The 20,675-nt window shown below is 46.0% G+C and overlaps 1 protein-coding gene across 1 annotated transcript in view; it reads right to left on the bottom strand.

Annotated features, from left to right (window-relative positions):
• The window catches only part of khdrbs1b (KH domain containing, RNA binding, signal transduction associated 1b), a 17,736-nt gene extending 1,834 nt beyond the window's left edge, over window positions 1-15,902 (bottom strand). The window contains exons 1-8 of the mRNA XM_038966786.1: window positions 15,587-15,902; window positions 13,036-13,160; window positions 10,059-10,175; window positions 8,803-8,949; window positions 3,311-3,462; window positions 2,880-3,093; window positions 1,481-1,548; window positions 138-196 (exon numbers count right to left, since the gene is read on the bottom strand). Of these exons, the coding sequence (XP_038822714.1) occupies window positions 138-196; window positions 1,481-1,548; window positions 2,880-3,093; window positions 3,311-3,462; window positions 8,803-8,949; window positions 10,059-10,175; window positions 13,036-13,160; window positions 15,587-15,683 (979 nt within the window). The 5' untranslated portion in view covers window positions 15,684-15,902. The remainder of the gene's footprint in view (window positions 1-137; window positions 197-1,480; window positions 1,549-2,879; window positions 3,094-3,310; window positions 3,463-8,802; window positions 8,950-10,058; window positions 10,176-13,035; window positions 13,161-15,586) is intronic.
• Window positions 15,903-20,675: the final 4,773 nt, after the last annotated feature.

Genomic DNA, 20,675 nt, shown 5'->3' with positions numbered 1-20,675 from the left:
GTTGCCATCAGCATTATTTAGGTAAATTTACCAATTACAGAACCAATAATCAAGACAGAATTAAGGATATCCCACTCCGTAAAGGGTGAGCGCTAGGACGAGAGGTTTGGCTTGAGAGTGGAGTATTGATGTCTTACCGTAGGGTTCATATGCTTCCTGTGTTTCTCCGTGTCCGTAGTCGTAGTACTCTGGCTCTCTAAGAGAAGAACAGAGGAGAAAGAACATTTCAATTAGAACGAGCTAACAAAGTACGAAAATAAGTATGAAAATGTAAATCGCTCTGGATTAAATAAATGACAAATATATACTGAACAAAAATATGAACGCAACTTGTAGTGTTAATCCCATGTTTCATGAGCTGAAACAAAATATCCCAGAAATGTTCCATACTCACAAAAAGCTTATTTCTCTCAAATGTTGTGCACAAATTTGTTCATATCCATTTTAGTGAGCATTTCTCCTTTGCCAAGATAATCCATCCACCTGACAGGTGTGGCATATCAAGAAGCTGAATAAATAGCATGATCATTACACAGATGCACCTTGTCCTTGGGACAATAAAAGGCCACTAAAATGTGCACTTGTCACACACCACAATGCCACAGATCGTTCATGTTTTGAGGGAGCGTGCAATTGGCATGCTGACTGCAGGAATGTCCAGCAGAGCTGTTGCCATATAATTGAATGTTCATTTCTCTACCATAAGCCACCTCCAACATCGTTTTATAGAATTTGGCAGTACATCCAACTGGCCTTACAACAGCAGACCACGTGTAACCACGCCAGCACAGGACCTCCACATCAGTCTTCTTCACCTGCGGGATCGTCTGAGACCAGCCACCTGGACAGCTGATGAAACTAAGGAGTATTTCTGTCTGTAATAAAGCCCTTTTGTGGGGAAAAACGTGGATGGGCCTATGCCCTCCCAGGTCAACCCATCCATAGATTAGGGCTTAATGAATGTAAGTTGACTGATTTCCATATATGGACTGTAACTCAGTCAAATTGTTGAAATTGCTGCATGCCAGCAAACCAAGCTAACCAGAAAAACCTACCCAGACAGCAAACCAAGCTAACCAGAAAAACCTACCCAGCCAACAAACCAAGCCTACCAGCAGTCATGTTCAATATACATTACATTAATAAAATATGCTCTCACTTAATAGATAAGATAGACAAACGAATACAAAAATATCACATAATATATCTTTAATAACTGATGTCATCCGATTTCAAACATAGCGAAGGTTAGCTGAACTAACCAACTTAAAACACACAGACTCAAAACAATCCTACCACAGGGAAAGTTTATCCTTATGAATTCAGAACTATTTCAGTCCCAACATTCTCCATAACTCGATAATCCAGTTAGTAAGTAGGGTATGTGTAACCGTGAAGAGCAAGGATGTGACAGCCAAATGCGTGGTGTGTGTGTGTGTGTGTAGTTTGTTGCCAATAGATGGAGAGATGGGTGACTCACGCCTGTGGCTGACTGTAGTAACAGTCGTATGCCTCGTACGCTGGCTCAGTGTAGCTCTCATCATAGGCCTAGTGAGAAGGGGAGAGAGAGAGAGAGAGAGGAGAATAGGGTGGGGGTCAGAAGGAGGAGCAGAGAGAGAGAACAAAATAAACGTGTTAGAGGTCCTCCTCGGCCTGTGAAGTGAATTTCATTCACCAGTTGATGTTTGAGATCTAGACTGTAAATAAGTTGGCAAAAAAAGGAAGAACTTTCATTAACTAAGGAGCTGCAATGCTGTGTACCACGAGCCACCGTTACCAACCCTTAACCCTGGAGGGACCACGAGCCACCGTTACCAACCCTTAACCCTGGAGGGACCACGAGCCGCCATTACCAACCCTTAACCCGGGAGGGACCACGAGCCGCCGTTACCAACCCTTAACCCGGGAGGGACCACGAGCCGCCGTTACCAACCCTTAACCCAGGAGGGACCACGAGCCGCCGTTACCAACCCTTAACCCGGGAGGGACCACGAGCCACCGTTACCAACCCTTAACCCTGGAGGGACCACGAGCCGCCGTTACCAACCCTTAACCCTGGAGGGACCACGAGCCGCCATTACCAACCCTTAACCCGGGAGGGACCACGAGCCGCCGTTACCAACCCTTAACCCGGGAGGGACCACGAGCCGCCATTACCAACCCTTAACCCGGGAGGGACCACGAGCCGCCGTTACCAACCCTTAACCCGGGAGGGACCACGAGCCGCCGTTACCAACCCTTAACCCGGGAGGGACCACGAGCCGCCGTTACCAACCCTTAACCCGGGAGGGACCACGAGCCGCCGTTACCAACCCTTAACCCAGGAGGGACCACGAGCCGCCGTTACCAACCCTTAACCCAGGAGGGACCACGAGCCGCCGTTACCAACCCTTAACCCAGGAGGGACCACGAGCCACCGTTACCAACCCTTAACCCATAAAATAAAAGGTGAATACAATTATAAACAGGGGTAGTTCTTAAAAACGTCATTATAATTGCCATTGTACAAATGTCTTATGAAAAGGTAGACCTAGCAGCGCTGTTGCTCTCTACTATAACACATTACTAGTCGGCTCCAGCTACTACTGCTGTCTTGACCTAGATCTGATCTCCCCTGGTGAAATATAGAACGAACCGGGATAAATTAAAGGTTAAATAAATAACCAGATTGGACTTTTAAATAGTTAATTACAGGCTTCAAAGCGTTACACGATGCCGGTTAAACCCTACGTGTTCTCTGAATTCCAGCATGGGCATTGTTACAATGTCACTTGATCATTATAACAGAAAAACTCGAATTAGCTGGATAATATTAAACATATATTAGAGATGTTTAAGATCCTAAAACGTCATGGAATAATAAAGTTATTTTGACTTACATATTCCTCATATTGTTCCGGTGCGTGTTGGTGGGGGGGTGGAAGGGGCATTCTCGGAGGCCCACCAGGGGCAGCGAGTCTGGCTCGGGGCGCTGATGCCCCTCTGGCAGGGGTTGCTGGAGGTCCTCCTCTTCCTGCTGGTGCCCCCCTCGCTACCCCGCCTCTGGCTGGACCTCCCCTGGGTGTACCTCCACGTTGGGGCATACCCCTACCCCTGGAAAGACGGCAGAAGAGAGACAGAGCGAGCAAACGAGAAAGTAGAGAAGATAATGCAGACAGAGAAACGGAGACGACAGAGGGTGAAGTTAATGCAGACAGAAAAGAGGAATGAGACAGAGGGTGAAGTGTTATTTGAACAAACATACTGTAGATAGACCAGACAATAACTTCACATCAGCCACCTTGATTAATTTTATCCTGAGCCTGTTTACCTGGGTGCCCCTGGTTGTCCCGGAGGCCCTCCTCGGCCCCTAGGGCCCGGTGGTCCTCCTCTGCCTCGTGGGGCCCCTGGCCCGTGCTCCTGGCCCCCGTTCAGATAACCCATCTCCATGAACTGTTCCTGACAGATGTCATCCATCATGTCCTGAGAGAAAGAGAGACAGATGACAGACAAAAAGGATGAGGGTTGGTAGTAAAGATGGGAGGATAGGGAAGGAGGGAAAAGGTAATTATACTGAACAAATCTAAAATGAGGAAATAACTGCATTAGGCACTAATCTATGGATTTCACATAACTGGGTAGGGGCACAGCCATGGGTGGGCCTGGGAGGGCATAGGCCCACCCAGTGGGGAGCAAGGCCCAGCCAATCAGAATGAGTGCTTCCCCACAAAAGGTCTTTATTACAGATAGAAATACGCATCAGTTTCATCAGCCGTCTTGGATGCTGAACCCAGACGATCGCACAGGCGAAGAAGCAGGATGTGGAGGTCCTGGGCTAGCGTGGTTACACGTGGTCTGCGGTTGCGAGGCCGGTTGGATGCTGAACCCAGACGATCGCACAGGCGAAGAAGCAGGATGTGGAGGTCCTGGGCTGGCGTGGTTACACGTGGTCTGCGGTTGCGAGGCCGGTTGGATGTACCGCCAACTTCTCTAAAATGATGTTTGGCTTATGGTACAGAAATTAACATACACCTCAGCAAATACATTTAAAAACTCAGTTTCACAATTCCTGAATTTTATTCCTAGTAAAAATTCCCTGTCTTAGGTCAGTAAGGATCACCACTTTATTGTAAGAATGTGAAATGTCAGAATAATAGTAGAGAATGATTTATTTCAGCTTATATTTCTTTCATCACATTCCCAGTGGGTCAGAGGTTTACATACACTAAATTAGTATTTGGTAGTATTTAAATTGTTTAACTTGGGTCAAAGGTTTCAGGTAGCCTTCCACAAGCTTCCAAAAATAAATTGGGTGAATTTTGGCCCATTCCTCCTGACAGAGCTGGTGTAACTGAGTCATTTTTGTAGGCCTCCTTGCTCGCACATGCTTTTTCAGTTCTGCCCACAAATGTTCTATAGGATTGAGGTCAGGGCTTTGTGATGGCCACTCCAATACCTTGACTTTGTTGTCCTTAAGCCATTTTGCCTCAACTTTGGAAGTATGCTTGGGGTCATTGTCCATTTGAAAGATCCATTTGCGACCAAGCTTTAAATTCCTGACTTATGTCTTGAGATGTTGCTTCAATATATCCACATAATTTTCCTACCTCATGATGCCATCTATTTTGTGAAGTGCACCAGCCCCTCCTGCAGCAAAGCACCCCCACAACATGATGCTGCCACACCCGTGCTTCATGGTTGTTCTTCGGCTTGTAAGCCTCCCCGTTTTTCATCCAAACATAACGATGGTCATTATGGCCAAACAGTTTTATTTTTGTTTCATCGAATCAGAGGACATTATTCCAAAAAGTACGATCTTTGTCCCCATGTGCAGTTGCAATCTTGATCTTTTATTTCAGCTCATGAAACATGGGACCAACACTTTACATGTTGCGTTAATATTTTGGTTCTAATATATAGCGATAGATGGAAGAGGGTGGGGCTCAAGCTGCATCCCTGTCTCACCCCACGGCCCTGTCTCACCCCACGGCCCTGTCTCACCCCACGGCCCTGTGTTCAGTATCCTGAGCCACAAAGCCACTAATGACTATAAAAGCAAGGCAATGAGAGCCGGTCTCAAAAAGCCCTTAAGCCCTTGTGTGGGTGTGTGTGCGTGTCTCCCTCGTCTCTACGTATGCAAGCAGGTAAAATACCTAGTGCATGTACCCTAATGGTAAATCTTCCTCAGTTTAGTGGAGAGATTGGACCCGACCGATACATAATGACAGACTCCTGCAGTAGACAACCATTGACAACCAGCAACAAACAGCATCAAACAGTCTTTCTCCAGTCCTTTTTGGGGGTACATTTATTTTATTTATTTTAATTTCTTTCTTTAAGTAAACTAGGCAAGTCAGTTAAGAACAAATTCTTATTTTACACTGATGGCCTACCGGGGACAAACCCGGACAACACTGGGCCAATTGTACGCCATCCTATGGGACTCTCAATCACAGCCGGATGTGATACATTCTGGATGTTAAACCGTGACCCCGATCAATGCTTTTCATAAATCTGTTCTCATGCAGGGGCCCCTGGGTTAAAGTAGTGCACTATTTAATAGGGAATAGGGTTCTATTTGAGAACCTGACTCTCCTCTGGTGATCCCGACAGCCAAAAGGAAATATTCAGTGTTCTGTCCCAAATGGCACCCTATTCCCCATAGAGCTCGGGTCAAAAGTAGTGGACTATATAGGGAATAGGGTTCCATAGGGCTCTGGTCTAAAGTAGTACACTATATAGGGAATAGGGTTCCATAGGGCTCTGGTCTAAAGTAGTGCACTATATAGGGAATAGGGTTCCATAGGGCTCTGGTCTAAAGTAGTGCACTATATAGGGAATAGGGTTCCATAGGGTTCTGGTCAAATAGTGCACTATATAGGGAATAGGGTTCCATAGGGCTCTGGTCTAAAGTAGTGCACTATATAGGGAGCCATTTGGGACGTAGGTGTGATACTATAATATGCAGGCAGTCTGCTCTCCATTCATCTCTAGAGTGACAACTCGCTGAAACCAACATTTTGTCTGATTCCGTAATTAATCCATCAGCAAGAGCAACACGGCGTCGCCTTCGTTTAACAAGATAGACCGCTAATATGCCGCTAAACATTAAACCGTTCCTACCTATGCCAACTAACATGGAAAGATTATTTTGGGGGGCCCAAGGAGAAGAACAGACTGCCTTTGCAGAGTAACAGCCAAAACAAAACACATTCCCCAGTTTAGGAAAAATCAACCCAGACAAATGAAGCTCGCTAACCTAGAATTATTTTCAGAGGGAAAATGGCTGTAATACAGAGCACCACAATAACTTCTAAACAGGTTTGTCTGGTGAAAAATCACAACACCAAATCACTGATTTACATCGACACATTACGAACCAAACAAACCCGTCTAACCTTCATGATTCATGCATAGTCTTTCCAGGGAAATTAAGTTTCTTCATAGCTAGACTAGCAATAACCAAACAAGTCCTGCCGATTATATAGTACTGTAGGTAACCCACCACAACAGTTTAGGGAAATACTGCATACAGTGGGTCCTCATTTAAAAAGGTGTCATACTTAGTGTGTTGTGAAATCTGCTATGAATGTAATGTTAAAAAAATATATATATTTTTTAATTGCCTTAATATTACCGGACCGCAGGAAGAGTAGCTGATGCCTTGGCAGGACCTAATGTGGATCCATAATAAACCCCAGGAAGAGTAGCTGCTGCCTTGGCAGGACCTAATGTGGATCCATAATAAACCCCAGGAAGAGTAGCTGCTGCCTTGGCAGGAACTAATGTGGATCCATAATAAACCCCAGGAAGAGTAGCTTCTGCCTTGGCAGGAACTAATGGGGATCCATAATAAACCCCAGGAAGAGTAGCTGCTGCCTTGGCAGGAACTAATGTGGATCCATAATAAACCCCAGGAAGAGTAGCTTCTGCCTTGGCAGGAACTAATGGGGATCCATAATAAACCCCAGGAAGAGTAGCTGCTGCCTTGGCAGGAACTAATGTGGATCCATAATAAACCCCAGGAAGAGTAGCTGATGCCTTGGCAGGAACTAATGTGGATCCATAATAAACCCCAGGAAGAGTAGCTGCTGCCTTGGCAGGAACTAATGTGGATCCATAATAAACCCCAGGAAGAGTAGCTGCTGCCTTGGCAGGAACTAATGTGGATCCATAATAAACCCCAGGAAGAGTAGCTGATGCCTTGGCAGGACCTAATGTGGATCCATAATAAACCCCAGGAAGAGTAGCTGCTGCCTTGGCAGGAACTAATGTGGATCCATAATAAACCCCAGGAAGAGTAGCTGCTGCCTTGACAGGAACTAATGTGGATCCATAATAAACCCCAGGAAGAGTAGCTGATGCCTTGGCAGGACCTAATGTGGATCCATAATAAACCCCAGGAAGAGTAGCTGATGCCTTGGCAGGACCTAATGTGGATCCATAATAAACCCCAGGAAGAGTAGCTGATGCCTTGGCAGGAACTAATGTGGATCCATAATAAACCCCAGGAAGAGTAGCTGCTGCCTTGGCAGGAACTAATGTGGATCCATAATAAACCCCAGGAAGAGTAGCTGATGCCTTGGCAGGACCTAATGTGGATCCATAATAAACCCCAGGAAGAGTAGCTGATGCCTTGGCAGGACCTAATGTGGATCCATAATAAACCCCAGGAAGAGTAGCTGCTGCCTTGGCAGGACCTAATGTGGATCCATAATAAACCCCAGGAAGAGTAGCTGATGCCTTGGCAGGACCTAATGTGGATCCATAATAAACCCCAGGAAGAGTAGCTGATGCCTTGGCAGGACCTAATGTGGATCCATAATACATTCTTGACATGGAATCTACGATTCTACAGAAGTATACAGATGTGTCCCTTTCATAGCACAATGGTCAGTGTAAAATATTGTTGATTTTTCTGTGTAACTTTTCTAGTGTGGATTCAGTTACATTAACCCTGTTAAGAGTTTACATTAACACTCAGTGGTGTAAAACAGCCCCAGTAACCACTGGTCAAACAAAACTAACACCCATCATTATTATATTTCCCAGCATTATCTATTGCAGGTAGATATTTTTTATTGTTTGTTGCATGGAAATTGATTGCTAGAGTCATCTTATGCTACTCAAATATAAATACACATTTTTCTAAATCATTCTGAAATGATTTTTCCAGATGATTTGGTTTCGGTCGTTTCATACATTAGTCTTCTTAATCCTGGCAGTCATTCTGAACGCGGGTGAATGAAAAGTCTAAATGTTTAATATCCCCAATCTGGCCGGATTCCAACAGGAATCAGAGCACTGAAAGCCAGCATTATGGGACTTGTAGTTTGATGTGGCCTGTAAACTATCAGTTTTATGCCACTGTATTAGGGTAAAACTACACCCTCAAAAAGAGGGCCTCGTGAGATGTACTGTAACGTCTTAAAGAAATGTCAGTTTAATGATAACATATTCACTTAGGATTTCACTTGGTGAAGCACCAGGACTGAAAATGAATGAATGCTACAAACACGTATCACTAGCAAACCCAGTCACGGCTGGTACCTTTAAAATTCACTCCAAAGGCACACCGGGAAATATGCAAATAAGACTAAAACACTACAGCAGGGCTATTCAATTCCGGAGGGCAGAAACATTTCTTTTATGGTTCTTCAAAAGAACCATCCCATTTATGGTTCTTCGGAGAGCCTAAAAATGGTTTCCTATTCCATCGCTCTCAACCACCTTATTTGGTTGTAAGAGTGTACTGCAGGGTCGGACAAGGAAACAAAAGGTGACAACACAGAACCACCACATTTAAGAGTCTAATCCACTCACAGGAAACAGGAACTTCTTGACTTCCTCCATGGCGTGTGCCATGCGTAGATAAGCCTCGGGCACGGGGGCAAACACCTCGATGAAGACATGCAGCTCCATGGACAGGTGTGCGTACTTGGCCTCAGCCCCTTTCCTCAGCCCCTCCTCCTGAAACACAACACAGGACAGTTGGAGAGCTTATTGAGGAAGACAAGCCACCCCGGTCTGGGTCTATGTAACCTATCACAACATGGCCTTTATCAGGTGACCATGGACAGTTCAAAACCCCCAAAAAGGTGTTAACCAGGTGAGATAAATCTACCCTCACTTTCAGGGCTAGGCAGGTGCAACTAACCATCCCTTCTGTGGCCAGATTCCCCTCCCTCTCTCCCTCTGCCGTAGGACAGCTGTGGCCAGATTCCCCTCCCTCTCTCCCTCTGCCGTAGGACAGCTGTGGCCAGATTCCCCTCCCTCTCTCCCTCTGCCGTAGGACAGCTGTGGCCAGATTCCCCTCCCTCTCTCCCTCTGCCGTAGGACAGCTGTGGCCAGATTCCCCTCCCTCTCTCCCTCTGCCGTAGGACAGCTGTGGCCAGATTCCCCTCCCTCTCTCCCTCTGCCGTAGGACAGCTGTGGCCAGATTCCCCTCCCTCTCTCCCTCTGCCGTAGGACAGCTGTGGCCAGATTCCCCTCCCTCTCTCCCTCTGCCGTAGGACAGCTGTGGCCAGATTCCCCTCCCTCTCTCCCTCTGCCGTAGGACAGCTGTGGCCAGATTCCCCTCCCTCTCTCCCTCTGCCGTAGGACAGCTGTGGCCAGATTCCCCTCCCTCTCTCCCTCTGCCGTAGGACAGCTGTGGCCAGATTCCCCTCCCTCTCTCCCTCTGCCGTAGGACAGCTGTGGCCAGATTCCCCTCCCTCTCTCCCTCTGCCGTAGGACAGCTGTGGCCAGATGTCCCTCTCTCCCTCTGCCGTAGGACAGCTGTGGCCAGATGTCCCTCTCTCCCTCTGCCGTAGGACAGCTGTGGCCAGATGCCCCTCCCTCTCTCCCTCTGCCGAAGGACAGCTGTGGCCAGATGTCCCTCCCTCTCTCCCTCTGCCGTAGGACAGCTGTGGCCAGATGCCCCTCCCTCTCTCCCTCTGCCGAAGGACAGCTGTGGCCAGATGTCCCTCCCTCTCTCCCTCTGCCGTAGGACAGCTGTGGCCAGATTCCTCCCTCCCTCAGTTGTGTGCGTAACAGGTGGATAATGTGTGTGTGAGGTATACATGTCAGCTCTCTCTCACCTTGGCTTTGTCCCTCATGGAGCCTTTGCCCAGTACAGAGATCTTGGCCCCAGTCTCTTCCTGAAGCCGTTTGATTGTGTTACCCTGAGGGCCAAGAATCTTCCCCACAAAGTTGAACTGGAAACAGGAGAAACAAGACAGCTTTAGACTACAGAACAAGCTTCCTTGTGTAACAGCATGCGGGGGAAGCATACGGTGGTATGTTACTTGAGACAGGACAAACAAGACCAGGTCAGCCAACAAATGAAACCCGTTTAAACATTACAGGACATCTACAAAAGAATCATAGCCGAACAATACCATTTCCCACTCGGTATTTGATTTTTTTTTTTTTTTTTTTTTTAACACACATTTCGTTGTCAACTAACGTGAATTAAATGTGAAATCAAAACATTTCACGTCATTGGATTTTAGAGTTAAAATTTGGGTGAAAACAATACGAAATTCCCTTAGTTTGAAGGGAATTTCTTCAAATCGAATGGGTTTTCCAAATTGATTAAAAGTCAGGCACATTGATTGTTTTTTGTTGAAATGACATGGAAACAAAGTTAACTGGGGTTTTTTGGGGGCCCAGCGGATGAGTCACGGATGAGTCACTGTGAATAAGGCTTCTAGAGTGTTGAAGATGCTGTGTGTTCTGTACCTGTTGCTTAAAGCAGTGTTTCAGCAGTGGTTCATATGACCTTTTCCAATATGACATGGAAACAACGTTGACACAACTAATCCAATACAACATGTGGAAGACCTTCACTAGTGTAAGGAACTAGACAATCAAAGCATTTGAAACATGAAGCGATTATAACGGAAACAATTGTGCCGCAGACTGGTCGAAGGGTAGCGGACACACTGTGGTTACACTAAAGTTTCCGCCAGCCATGTAATCACCATGTAAATACAGAGGTTTAGTACCACTTTAAATAATGAGGGTGGAGAAAATCTATTAAAAACGCTGATCATTGTCCCTCGGGGAGAAACATTTTACTGTGACATGCGTTGCCTCCCTGAAACTCTTAATTACAAGCCCTTAACCAACAGTGTAGTTTCTTAACTCCTCTTAAAAAGAGAGCTGTTGGTTCCCAGTAAGGTCTACACTTGTACTCGGCGCATGTGACAAATAAAGTTTGATTTGGAGTCGCCTAAAGCATGGCTGAGAGCTTGCATACTCCCAGACAGCCATGTAATTTAAGCCCTGCTGCTGAATGAAGGACAGGAGTAGAGAGGTAGAAGGCTTACCCTCGGATACTGTTTGACCCCCCCCAGTCACCCATGTAATTTAAGCCCTGCTGCTGAATGAAGGACAGGAGTAGAGAGGTAGAAGGCTTACCCTCGGATACTGTTTGACCCCCCCAGTCACCCATGTAATTTAAGCCCTGCTGCTGAATGAAGGACAGGAGTAGAGAGGTAGAAGGCTTACCCTCGGATACTGTTTGACCCCCCCCCAGTCACCCATGTAATTTAAGCCCTGCTGCTGAATGAAGGACAGGAGTAGAGAGGTAGAAGGCTTACCCTCGGATACTGTTTGACCCCCCCCAGTCACCCATGTAATTTAAGCCCTGCTGCTGAATGAAGGACAGGAGTAGAGAGGTAGAAGGCTTACCCTCGGATACTGTTTGACCCCCCCAGTCACCCATGTAATTTAAGCCCTGCTGCTGAATGAAGGACAGGAGTAGAGAGGTAGAAGGCTTACCCTCGGATACTGTTTGACCCCCCCCAGTCACCCATGTAATTTAAGCCCTGCTGCTGAATGAAGGACAGGAGTAGAGAGGTAGAAGGCTTACCCTCGGATACTGTTTGACCCCCCCCCCCCCCCCCCAGTCACCCATGTAATTCAAGCCCTGCTGCTGAATGAAGGACAGGAGTAGAGAGGTAGAAGGCTTACCCTCGGATACTGTTTGACCCCCCCAGTCACCCATGTAATTTAAGCCCTGCCGCTGAATGAAGGACAGGAGTAGAGAGGTAGAAGGCTTACCCTCGGATACTGTTTGACCCCCCCCCCCCCCCCCCAGTCACCCATGTAATTCAAGCCCTGCTGCTGAATGAAGGACAGGAGTAGAGAGGTAGAAGGCTTACCCTCGGATACTGTTTGACCCCCCCCAGTCACCCATGTAATTTAAGCCCTGCTGCTGAATGAAGGACAGGAGTAGAGAGGTAGAAGGCTTACCCTCGGATACTGCTTGACCCCCCCAGTCACCCATGTAATTTAAGCCCTGCTGCAGAATGAAGGACAGGAGTAGAGAGGTAGAAGGCTTACCCTCGGATACTGTTTGACCCCCCCAGTCACCCATGTAATTTAAGCCCTGCTGCTGAATGAAGGACAGGAGTAGAGAGGTAGAAGGCTTACCCTCGGATACTGTTTGACCCCCCCCCCCCCAGTCACCCATGTAATTCAAGCCCTGCTGCTGAATGAAGGACAGGAGTAGAGAGGTAGAAGGCTTACCCTCGGATACTGTTTGACCCCCCCAGTCACCCATGTAATTCAAGCCATGCTGCTGAATGAAGGACAGGAGGAAAGAGGTAGAAGGCTTACCCTCGGATACTGTTTGACCCCCCCAGTCACCCATGTAATTCAAGCCATGCTGCTGAATGAAGGACAGGAGTAGAGGTAGAAGGCTTACCCTCGGATACTGTTTGACCCCCCCAGTCACCCATGTAATTTAAGCCCTGCTGCTGAATGAAGGACAGGAGTAGAGAGGTAGAAGGCTTACCCTCGGATACTGTTTGACCCCCCCCCAGTCACCCATGTAATTCAAGCCCTGCTGCTGAATGAAGGACAGGAGTAGAGAGGTAGAAGGCTTACCCTCGGATACTGTTTGACCCCCCCAGTCACCCATGTAATTCAAGCCCTGCTGCTGAATGAAGGACAGGAGTAGAGAGGTAGAAGGCTTACCCTCGGATACTGTTTGACCCCCCCAGTCACCCATGTAATTTAAGCCCTGCTGCTGAATGAAGGACAGGAGTAGAGAGGTAGAAGGCTTACCCTCGGATACTGTTTGACAGGTATGAGCACACGCTCCTTCAGTTTGATATTCTTCACGGTGAAAAGGTCCAGGTACGCGTCTCCTCCTTCCTTCTTGGGTTCACCTTTCTGGATTCTCTCGATTTCTACAAAGGGAGAATTCAACCGATTCAAACACCAAGTCGTACTATGTTATAACAATGTAGTTTACCGTTAGAAGTCATACACGTGAAAGAGCCTTAAGTCATGACAGTGTCTCAGTATGCCACGTGCAAATGTTTACATACCCTACATCACTCATCTCATATGTATATACTGTACTCTATACCATCTACTGCATCTTGCCTATGCCGTTCTGTACCATCACTCATTCATATATCTTTATGTACATATTCTTTATCCCTTTACACTTGTGTGTATAAGGTAGTAGTTGTGGAATTGTTAGGTTAGATTACTCGTTGGTTATTACTGTATGGTCGGAACTAGAAGCACAAGCATTTCGCTACACTCGCATTAACATCTGCTTACCATGTGTATGTGACAAATAACATTTGATTTGGACTACACTAACAGCTGTGAACCAGAGGTTCGCTAGCAGCGGTGTCTTCTGTACTAATCTAAACTTCATTGACCTGCCACACACTGACACACAGGCACTGTACCACTCAAAGGCATGTGTATTGTTCTATACTCTCCTTTGACCAGCCAGTGACACATTGACAAGTTGCATTGTCCCACTACAGTAGCCTAAAGGCACTCTAGCAGGCTAGCCATATCTAACAGGCTAGCCATATCTAGCACTATAAAGAGAAGACGTTTTACAATGGTAATTATTAGCAGTACTGGACAAAAGCTCTATGAGGGACAAAGGCCAGGTGAGATATACAGAAGCTTTTTTTTGCAGTGTGACTCACTGAGACCTAGTGGCAACCCACCTGAAACGTTTTGAGTACACAGTACGTTTTGAGTACAGTATGTTACGAGACAATAAACCCAGACACTTATCTAGCAACAATGAACCATCATTCCTAAATATGTGATCTCAAAAGGTACTGACTGACAGCCCCCAGAGGGTCTTGATAAGGTCATACGGCTAAACAATCTATAAACCACCTCCACCTAGTGGTAGGTTACGGTACTGTACTAGATTTCCATTCCAGGAAGTCTGTATTATAACGCGAAACACATGGGTGGAAAGGACCGAGGGAAAAACACATTTCCCCATGTAAAAGTCTGTCAGATCCAGCTGGAACATCAGGGTACACACGTTTCAGCAATGTTAAACCACTCATTGCTGCGCTTCTCCGGATTACAGCCAATCAAAATAGAGTTCAACTGTAATATTTGACACATTTGACTTCACTGAAAGGGCCTGTTTCCCGGACACAGAGTAACCGTTATTTCCTTGGAGAATCCCCACTGAGCATGCTATTTAAGTCCAGGACTAGGCTTAAAATGTGTTCGTGAAACCAGCCCCCCCCCCCCTCCAAAAAAACAAAAATAAACCCACAAATGGTAGCATCTCGAAAATGACCGAATAACTACAACAATCGTTTAGGCAGACAAACTGCTTATTTCTTACACTGCTATCGTCACACAGTTACACTGTATCAAACAGACCTCGAACCCCGCCGCTGTAAAAAAAAATACCAAACGCATATATTACAAATACATTTACAGATGTACGTCAAGTATTAACCGCTGTAAAAAAAAATACCAAACGCATATATTACAAATACATTTACAGATGTACGTCAAGTATTAACATATGTTTTGATGCATTTTTAAATGTATTTGGCAAATGTAAAATACATTCCAGAAATATATTTGAAATGCTTATTTTTCTCTTCTCTTACGGTTAAACTTCCATAAATCTGCCCTTGTGCGGTTGTTTGTTAGTCAAACCAAAACGTGCCTGTCTCGCCACACCCACAACTTTTGCTTCAATAGTAGGCTACTCAAAATAAACCACAATTGGTAATATGTGATTTATAAAACGTTTTAAAAGCGACCTACATGCAACTATGAATAGTTTTTCCCTCTGTGCAATCACCCACAATGGAAATACAAAGGGTTTCTGGACCACCTGCCGAGGGGACAGAAAACATGCTATTTTGTGCTTGTTTGCTGTGGGCAACGACCACACAATAAGGGAGTTATCTGCCACACAAAGACGCCAGAACGTCCTATCGTTGTCTCTCTCCCTCTGGTTTGAGGGCACAGAAAGACCACTGTGACAATAGAGCGGTTGCAGCTTTGAGCATGCGATAGGGCGAGATTTCGGATAGGTTACCATGTGCGCATGGAAATCCACAAAGCTATATTTCACGGTTTCATTCAACGGGGTTGTTAAACCGTGTCTAGACCGTGTCACCCTGTAAGTGCAGTGGGGTGACGGGTCGTAGCACAGACCATGAAAAGAAAGGGTCTACTGTTTGCAGACGCCCGTTAGCAGTCCCGTCTAGCCACGGTGCGTCGTTTTCAAAACGCACGATTTAAAAATTATCGCAATGGCTAAAATATCAATAATTTTGCTCGAGGCAGGACATTTGCCAATAAAATGTGTTTTTACCTGTAGATAAAAGTTTCATAGCGTGCGTAAACGACACATCCATACTGTCCTTCTCAGCGAGAAGCTCGGGGAGATACTTGCTTTCTTGATTCTCCATTTTGAGTTTAAATCAGTTCGTAATACAAAATGTGCAATTAAAATCAAGCTTTGAGTGGATAGAAAAATTAAATAACAGTAGGAAAAATTAGTCCAGTTATGTACGCAAGTGTGTAAATGTCCACTTCTTCGCATGTAGAGCTCTCGCTGCTATACCGCACGGCTACTGACGACGGCGGATGAGTGCTCCTGTCGCGGCGCCTTGACTTATGAAAATGGAGAAGGAAGCATGCGTCCGTCGAATAAAGAATACACGGAAGTGAGCTCAGCGCGATGCAGCCAATGATGTATATAAACCATGGATCGCTGAAATCCATGTGTTGGCCAATGAGAGGCCTTAACCCCACTGGACGGACATATTGGCACTCCTCAGAAACACAGTCCCACAGTCCCATAGGAATGAATGGACTTCTACAGTGCTTCATTTCAATGTTTCAAGGACAAAATTACATGTATTTATGTTGTAGTGGGGACAGTAACATTAGTACTTTCGAAAAGATGATACTTTAGGATATTTGTTTAATATATTTTTTGTTTGTATATTTAGCTTACATAGCCTGATATATTTTCAAAGTATGCAATAAGGTGTCTGTTCATTTAAAACATTTTATTTAACCTTTATTTAACTAGGACAGTCAGTTATTAAGAAAAAAATCTTATTTACAATGACAGCATAACCCGGCCAAACCCTAACACGTACGACGCTGGGCCAATTGCGCGCCGTCCTATGGGACTCCCAATCACGGCCGGTTATGATACAGCCTGGAATCGAACCGGGGTCTGTAGTGATGCCTCTAGCACTGAGATGCAGTGCCTTAGACCGCTGTGCCACTCGGGAATCTCTATTAGATTAAACATGGCCAATTTTTAAAGGTAATTTCTGCACAGAACCTGTGGGATAATGGTTATTTATGGATTCAGTCTGTGGGATAATGGTTATTTATGGCTTCAGAGGCTGTGGGATAATGGTTATTTATGGATTCAGAGTCTGTGGATAATGGTTATTTATGGCTTCAGAGTCTGTGGATAATGGTTATTTATGGCTTCAGAGCCTGTGGGATAATGGTTATTTATGGATTCAGTCTGTGGAATAATGGTTATTTATGGCTTCAGAGTCTGTGGGATAATGGTTATTTATGGCTTTAGTCTGTGGGATAATGGTTATTTATGGCTTTAGTCTGTGGGATAATGGTTATTTATGGATTCAGTCTGTGGGATAATGGTTATTTATGGATTCAGTCTGTGGGATAATGGTTATTTATGGATTCAGTCTGTGGGATAATAGTTATTTATGGCTTCAGTCTGTGGGAAAATAGTTATTTATGGCTTCAGTCTGTGGGATAATGGTTATTTATGGATTCAGTCTGTGGGATAATGGTTATTTATGGCTTCAGTCTGTGGGATAATGGTTATTTATGGCTTTAGAGTCTGGTACAACCTACACCTGACCAATGGAGATGGTCAGGTAGCCTAGTCATAGTCTATATAGTTCATGGTCTACCTATAGGGAGGTGGGTGGGAAGAAGAAGAGTGTCTCTCTCTCTCTCTCTCTCTCTCTCTCTCCCCCCCCTCCTCCCCCTCTCTCTCTCAAACAAATAAAAAATGTATTTGAGATTCTTTCAAGTTGCCATCCTTTGCCTCATCTTCAATATTATTCTACAATGGGGAAAATAGTAAAAAAATAAATAATAATAATAACTTGACTGAGTTGGTGTGTCCAAAATGTTGACTGGTACGCCAGGTGGCGCCCCTAGAGGGGGGGGGGGGGGGGGGGGGGGGGGGGGCAGTACAGTCACGCCTGCTCCCCGGCACTCGAAGGCGCCAGGCTGCCCATCATTACGCACACCTGTCACTTTCGTTGCGCGCATCAGCGCTTCATTGGACTCACCTGGACTCCATCACATTTTGATTGCCTTCCATATAGCTGCCTGTTCCTGTGTTTCATCCCTGTGTCAGCATTGGTGTTGTTATGTTTTCCCCTGTCCAGACGCTGTCCTTGTTCGTTTCTTGTCTATTATCCATTAAATGTTCACTCCCTGTACTTGCTTCTCGTCTCTCAGCATCTGTCCTTACACCATGAGACAATATGAAGAAAAAGTGGCAGAATAAATTCAACCACACCTTTGTTTCAGCAGAAATCCGGAGAGCAACATCTGTCCGTGAAGTCCACAAAGCATATTGCATGTAACAAACAGTTACCTACAGCCTAGTCAAGCAAGTTAACAATGTTTCCAACATTTTCAGACTATTTCTCTAGATGCGATAAGAGTGAAACCAAATTTAAACTGGCTTCCCATTACACTTTTCTTTTTGTGCGCCAGGACCATTCACATCAGCTCATTCAGTTTAGCTCAATGCTAATTGGCTATCATTGAATTATAGATTTTTTTTATCAAGGGAGACCAAAAGCTTGCTGGCTTCCCTCACATTCAACGCTACGGGCGGCAACAGTGTCATACTCTTTTTGACCAGACAGCATCAGATAGATGTCCTACACATACAGAGAGAGGGGCGCTGTCTCGCTCGTTCGGATGCATTCTTTGGTGAGATACATTGAGCCTGTTGCGAATTAAAGGAAAATGATAAAAACACAGATTTTTTGTTGTTGGTGGAAGCATGAATACACGCCATTGGTTAACTCTACTGCCAAGCTACTTGTTAATTAAGCCACTGGTCAACTCTACCTCCAAGCCACTGGTCAACTCTACCTCCAAGCCACTGGTCAACTCTACCTCCAAGCCACTGTTCAACTCTACCTCCAAGCCACTGGTCAACTCTACCTCCAAGCCACTGGTCAACTCTACCTCCAAGCCACTGGTCAACTCTACCTCCAAGCCACTGGTCAACTCTACCTCCAAGCCACTGGTCAACTCTACCTCCAAGCCACTGGTCAACTCTACCTCCAAGCCACTGGTCAACTCTACCTCCAAGCCACTGGTCAACTCTACCTCCAAGCCACTGGTCAACTCTACCTCCAAGCCACTGGTCAACTCTACCTCCAAGCCACTCGTCAACTCTACCTCCAAGCCACTCGTCAACTCTACCTCCAAGCCACTCGTCAACTCTACCTCCAAGCCACTGGTCAACTCTACCTCCAAGCCACTGGTCAACTCTACCTCCAAGCTACTGGTCAACTCTACCTCCAAGCCACTGGTCAACTCTACCTCCAAGCTACTGGTCAACTCTACCTCCAAGCCACTGTTCAACTCTACCTCCAAGCCACTGTTCAACTCTACCTCCAAGCTACTGGTCAACTCTACCTCCAAGCTACTGGTCAACTCTACCTCCAAGCCACTGGTCAACTCTACCTCCAAGCCACTGGTCAACTCTACCTCCAAGCCACTGGTCAACTCTACCTCCAAGCCACTGGTCAACTCTACCTCCAAGCCACTGGTCAACTCTACCTCCAAGCCACTGGTCAACTCTACCTCCAAGCTACTGGTCAACTCTACCTCCAAGCTACTGGTCAACTCTACCTCCAAGCCACTGGTCAACTCTACCTCCAAGCTACTGGTCAACTCTACTTCCAAGCCACTGGTCAACTCTACCTCCAAGCCACTGGTCAACTCTACTTCCAAGCCACTGGTCAACTCTACCTCCAAGCCACTGGTCAACTCTACCTCCAAGCCACTGGTCAACTCTACCTCCAAGCCACTGGTCAACTCTACCTCCAAGCCACTGGTCAACTCTACCTCCAAGCCACTGGTCAACTCTACCTCCAAGCCACTGGTCAACTCTACCTCCAAGCCACTGGTCAACTCTACCTCCAAGCCACTGGTCAACTCTACCTCCAAGCCACTGGTCAACTCTACCTCCAAGCCACTCGTCAACTCTACCTCCAAGCCACTGGTCAACTCTACTTCCAAGCCACTGGTCAACTCTACCGCCAAGCCACTGGTCAACTCTACCTCCAAGCCACTGGTCAACTCTACCTCCAAGCCACTGGTCAACTCTACCTCCAAGCCACTGGTCAACTCTACCTCCAAGCCACTAGTCAACTCTACCTCCAAGCCACTGGTCAACTCTACCTCCAAGCCACTGGTCAACTCTACCTCCAAGCCACTGGTCAACTCTACCTCCAAGCCACTGGTCAACTCTACCTCTAAGCCACTGGTCAACTCTACTTCCAAGCCACTGGTCAACTCTACCTCCAAGCCACTGGTCAACTCTAATGTCACAGTCAGGTCCAGGGAATACTCAGAGAGCAGCTCCTCAGGATGGATCTAGCACCTTGGTTCTGAATGGGGTGTGTTTAGGTATGTGCAGCATTTAGAATATTTCAAATATTTCCTTCTCTAGAACAATTCTCTCTCTCTCTCTCCGTCTCTCTCCGTCTCTCTCTCTCTCTCTTTCAAGCTCTCTCTCTCTCTGTCTCTCTCTCTCTCTCCCTCTCTTTCTCTCTTTCAAGCTCTCTCTCTCTCTCCGTCTCTCTCTCTCTCTCCGTCTCTCTCTCTCTCTCTCTCTCAATCTCTCACTTTCTCTCTCTCTCTCTCTCCGTCTCTCTCTCTCTTTTTCAATCTCTCTCTCTCTCTCTTTCAATCTCTCTCTCTCTCTCTCTCTCTCTTTCAATCTCTCTCTCTTTCAATCTCTCTCTCTCTTTCAATCTCTCTCTCTCTTTCAATCTCTCTCTCTCTTTCAATCTCTCTCTCTCTTTCAATCTCTCTCTCTCTCTCACTCTCTCTCTCTCTCTCTCTGGATCTGTGGATCTGTGTAATCTGAGGGAAATATGTGTCTCTAATATGGTCATCCATTGGGCAGGAGGTTAGGAAGTGCAGCTCAGTTTCCACCTCATTTTGTGGGCAGTGTGCACATAGCCTCTCTCTCTCTCACAATTTTTTTTCAATTCAATTCAATTTGCTTTATTGGCATGACGTAACAATGTACATATTGCCAAAGCTTATTTTGGATATTTACAATATAAAAATAAAAATGAGAATCAAAATTGTCAACGGGACAACAGTAACAACAATAACCAAGTGTCAAAATAACAATA

Source organism: Salvelinus namaycush, chromosome 27 (genome assembly GCF_016432855.1).
Source record: "Salvelinus namaycush isolate Seneca chromosome 27, SaNama_1.0, whole genome shotgun sequence".
In the NCBI taxonomy this organism is placed as follows: Eukaryota; Metazoa; Chordata; class Actinopteri; order Salmoniformes; family Salmonidae; genus Salvelinus; species Salvelinus namaycush.
The sequence above is the reverse complement of the archived record's forward strand: the minus strand, read 5'-3'. Positions and strand labels throughout refer to the sequence as shown.